Source organism: Mandrillus leucophaeus, unplaced genomic scaffold (genome assembly GCF_000951045.1).
Source record: "Mandrillus leucophaeus isolate KB7577 unplaced genomic scaffold, Mleu.le_1.0 Scaffold88, whole genome shotgun sequence".
Lineage (NCBI taxonomy): Eukaryota > Metazoa > Chordata > Mammalia > Primates > Cercopithecidae > Mandrillus > Mandrillus leucophaeus.
The window spans coordinates 3,598,343-3,603,297 of NW_012109585.1; the positions used below are offsets into that span (position 1 = coordinate 3,598,343).

A 4,955-nucleotide genomic window follows, 5' to 3' on the forward strand; every position below is an offset into this window, starting at 1 on the left:
CTCATGCCTGTAATCCCAGCACTTTGGGAGGCTGAGGCAGGTGGATCACAAGGTCAGGAGTTCAAGACCAGCCTGGCCAACATGGTGAAACCCCCTCTCTACTAAAAATACAAAAATTACGCAGGCGCGGTGGCAGGCACCTGTAATCCCAGTTACTAGGGAAGCTGAGGCTGGAAAATCACTTGAACATGGAGGACAGAGGTTGCAGTGAGCCAAGATTGCATCACTGTACTCCAGCCTGGGTGACAGAGGGAGACTCCGTCTAAAAAAAAAGAAAAGAAAAGAAAAGAAAAGAAACATACCACTAAGTCTTTGAAAGGATGAAGCAGCAGCCCCAAAGGAAGTTTGGCTTTATTCAATAAGGCCTGCGTCTGAGGAATGCTAGTCAGCGTGCATCGAAATAACCTATATCAAAGTAAAGAGTATGCATCAGTTGCTGCTATGATTATTTTTGAACAAAACAACCACAAAATTTTAAAAGGTATACATTTTAATACTGGATCAGATTACAGATGAAATATTTCAATAGATTCTCTAAAATTTTATCCTATTTAAATATTTAAATCTAAGTCCTATGCAGAAATAGAGTGGATGATTATATTATATAACTAAAATATAGTCTCTTCTTGGCTTGTGTGTAAAACAGTCTAAACTATCAAATGACTTATTTTTTGTTTTGTAAGCCTAGTTGACACTGGAATTAAATTAAACTTAGGTGATGGCCCAAACTGCAAAGTTTATTTAAAAGTTCAGTTTTGCTGAAGATTCTAAATACAATGTAAAGGTCCCAAATTTAATTTATCAGAAATTACTGATCACACACATTTAAGCTTATGGTAAGTTTTTAGGAAGAAAAGGTATTATGTTTGTTATGAAATTAATTTTAAATGACATCAAATAAAGGATTATGTAGAATCAAATCCCTGTTCTTTGGATTTTGAAGAAAGAATGTAACCACCATAATGAAAATGAGTATCATAATCTCATTAGAGCCGATAAGAAAAAAATCAGTTCAGGAATTACATCTCTATTTCTTGAGGTTGGACTTTTCAAATCTCTATTAAGTAAACAAGTAAAACAGTTCTGGGCTGGCGCGGTGGCTCACGCCTGTAATCCCAGCACTTTAGGAGGCCAAGGCGGGTGGATCACGAGGTCAGGAGATCGAGACCATCCTGGCCAACATGGTGAAACCCCGTCTCTACTAAAAATACAAAAATTAGCCAGGCATGGTGGCAGGCGCCTGTAGTCCCAGCTACTCGGGAGGCTGAGGCAGGAGAATGGCGTGAACCCGGGAGGCGGAGCTTGCAGTGAGCCGAGATCAGGCCATTGCACTCCAGCTTGGGCGACAGAGTGAGACTCCCTCTCAAAAAAAATAAATAAATAAATAAAAAAGAGTTCTGGCCGGGTGCAGTGGCTCACGCCTGTAATCCCAGCACTTTGGGAGGCCGAGGCAGGCAGCTCACGAGGTCAGCAGATCGAGACCATTCAGGCGAACATGGTGAAACCTCGTCTCTACTAAAAATACAAAAAAACTAGCTGGGTGTGTTGGCGGGCTCGTGTAGTCCCAGCTTCTCGGGAGGCCGAGGCAGGAGAATGGCATGAACCCTGGGGGCGGAGCTTGCAGTGAGCGGACATTGCGCCACTGCACTCCAGCCCCGGCGGCAGAGCAAGACTGTCTCAAAAAAACAAACAAAAAAAGAGTGCTATCTTCTGTATCCAGAACTTTCATAAATTAATAATTTGTACGGCTTATTCATAACACCTGATGTGCCCCCGTAATAAGCTAGAAAACTTTTCGGATATGCACAATGTCACATCTGAAGCCTTACTCTGGGTTACAGTTGAGTTTCTGGATGTCTTCATGTAAATTTGGAACTGGAGGCTTCAAAGGTGTTGACGGAAGCATGTTTCTTTCTTGAAGAAGATTGACAACTCTTAGACCCTCTGGACGCAGACTTAATCCACTCATGCTTGTGGTTAAATGATTAGCACCTAAGGGAGTCTACAGATATATAATTTCAAAGTAAGTAACTTTTATTAAGTGTGTAGGGAAGTGGTTAATTTCTCTGTAAATAACAAAAGTGCAATCTAGATCTCTTGGCCAATCTTTTGGTTCTGGAAAGATGTATAAAGACAAAGGCTTTATGAAATATCCATTATTATTCGAATTGGTTATAAAAATGTATAATATATCTACCTAAAACTTTCTTCATGTGTATACAGTTTAAACCAAATGGAGAAATAGGTTAAAGAAAATCCCAAAAAGTTTACCTGAGTAAAGGCTTGTGGCCCACTTGGGTAATTCAAGGAAGAGGGTGGCACTCCAGTTGCACCAGGTGGTGTTGTGTTCTGATAACCAGGCGGTAAGGAGGGATATGAATATCCAACACTTCGGCTCATTTTGGGATTCTTGTTAGTAAGCTGTGGTGTTGCTAGAAACAAGGTAACTTTTAAGTTCTATTTTATACTCCAGAATACTTGATTCATTTATTTAAAAAAAAAAAAAAAAACTTTTTTTTTTGAAAAAGGGTCTCACTATCGCCCAGGCTGCAGTGCAGTGGCACAATCACACCTCACTGCAGCCTTAACCTCCTGGACTCAAGTGATCCTCCTGTGTCAGCCTCCAAAATAGCTGAAACGGCTGGTGTGTGCCACCATGCCTGGCTAATGTTTTTGTATGTTTTGTAGAGACGGGACTTCACTATGTTGTCCAGGCTAGGATTACAGGTATAAGCCACCACGCCTGGCCCAGAATGCTTTAAATCAACACATAAATCTAATAAAGTATAGGTATTATAACTCCAAAATTCTTTGGATAATTTAATACTTTCATTTATCAACTTTGTAAAATAAGACAAACACCAGTAACAAAGTAATAGCAATGATTAAAATCTATTTTATTTTATTTATTATTTTATTTTTCGAGATGGAGTCTCACTGTGTCGCCCAGGCTGGAATCCAGTGACACAACCTCAGGTCACTGCAACCTCCCTCTCCTGGGTTCAAGTGATTCTCCTGTTTCAGCCTCCCGAGTAGCTGGGACTACAGGGCGTGCCACCACACCAGCTAATTCTTGTATTTTTAGTAGAGATGGGTTTTACTGTATTGGTCAGACTGGTCACAAACTCCTTGACCTCAGGTGATCCGCCTGTCTTGGCCTCCCAAAGTGCTGCGATTACAGGCATGAGCCACTGTGCCTGGCCAAAAATCTTCTTAATAGATTTATACCAGTTAATATTTTATACTATAGTAGTAGACACAAAAACTAGTTTGCACAGTTAATTTACTTTCATATCGGCTGGGTGTGGTGGCTAATGCCTGTAATCCCAGCACTTTGGGAGGTTGAGGTGGGCGTATCACTTGAGGTCAGGAGTTCGAGACCAGCCTGGCCAACATAGTGAAATCCTATCACTACCAAAAAATACAAAAATTACCCGGGTATGTGGTGGCATGCGCCTGTAGTACCAGCTACTTGGGAGGCTGAGGTGGTAGAACTGCTTGAATCCAGGAGGCGGAGATGAGCTGAGATTGTGCCCACCACACTCCAGCCTGGACAACAGAGGGAAACTCTGTCACACACACACAAAAAAAACCCAACAAAACAAAAGAATAGTTAATTTACTTTCATATCATGTACTAAGTTTTGTATTCAGACTAAAATTTTAATTTAAAACAACTTTAATTAAAACATCCTAGCAGCTGGCCGTGGTGGCTCACGCCTGTAATCCCAGTACTTTGGGAGGCTGAGGTGGGAGGATCATGAGGTCAGGAGACCGAGACCATCCTGGCCAACATGGGGAAACCCCGTCTCTACTAAAAACACAAACAATTAGCCGGGCTTGGTGGTGGAAGCCTGTAGTCCCAACTACTCGGGAGGCTGAGGCAGGAGAATGGTGTGAATCGGGAGGCAGAGCTTGCACTGAGCCAAGATCACACCATTGCACTCCAGCCTGGGCGACAGAGCAAGACTCCGTCTCAAAAAAAAAAAAAAATTCTAGCAGGGTGAGGTGGCTCACACCTGTAATCCCAGCACTTTGGGAGGCCAAGGTAGGTGGATTGAGGCCAAGGTCAGGAGATCAAGACTATCCTGGCCAACGTGGTTAAACCCCATCTCTACTAAAAATGCAAAAATTAGCTGGGCGTGGTGGCACGTGCCTGTAATCCCAGCTACTTGGGTGGCTGAGGCAGAAGAATCGATTGAATCAGGGAGTTGGAGGTTGCAGTGAGCCAGGATCACACGACTGCACTCCAACCTGGGTGAGAGAGCAAGAATCCATCTCAGGAAAAAAAAAAAAAAAAAAAAATTCCTAAATGGGCCGTGTGAGGTGGTTCATGTCTGTAATCCCAGCAAATTGGGGAACCAAGGCAGGAGGAATCTCTTCAAGTCAAGGGTTTGAGACCAGCCCAGGCAATATATCGAGACCCAGCCCCTCATCTCTACAAAAATAAAAAACTAGCCTGGCATGGTACCATATGCTTGTAGTCACTGCTACTCCAGGAGGGTGAGGTAGAAGATCACACGAGCCCAGGAGTTTGAGGCTGCAGTGAGCTATAACGGTGCTACTGCACTTGAGCCTGGGTGACAGAAAAAAAATCCTAAAAGTACTCTATAGTCAAAACATACTAATAATAAATCCATGATCCCAATCCTGACAAGAAGAAAAACTTAACAAAAAAATCTAACGCATAGAAATAAAAAATGTTAAATAGTAGAGCCAGATGTTGCGGCACACGCCTATTATCCCAGCACTTTCGGCGGCCAAAATGGGCAGATTGCTGGAGCCCAGGAATTCAAGGCCACCCTGGGTAACATGGTGAAACCCTGCCTCTACAAAAAATGCAAAAATTAGGCCGGGCACAGTGGCTCAAGCCTGTAATCCCAGCACTTTGGGAGACCGAGACGGGTGGATCACAAGGTCAGGAGATCGAGACCATCCTGGCTAACACGGTGAAAC

The 4,955-nt window shown here is 42.9% G+C and overlaps 1 protein-coding gene across 1 annotated transcript in view; it reads right to left on the reverse strand.

Moving 5' to 3' along the window:
* SEC24A (SEC24 family member A) overlaps positions 1 to 4,955 on the reverse strand; it is a 92,552-nt gene that overhangs the window by 62,408 nt on the left and 25,189 nt on the right. The window contains exons 4-6 of the mRNA XM_011969302.1: positions 2,272 to 2,432; positions 1,830 to 2,002; positions 303 to 405 (exon numbers count right to left, since the gene is read on the reverse strand). Coding sequence (XP_011824692.1) covers positions 303 to 405; positions 1,830 to 2,002; positions 2,272 to 2,432 — 437 coding nt within the window. The remainder of the gene's footprint in view (positions 1 to 302; positions 406 to 1,829; positions 2,003 to 2,271; positions 2,433 to 4,955) is intronic.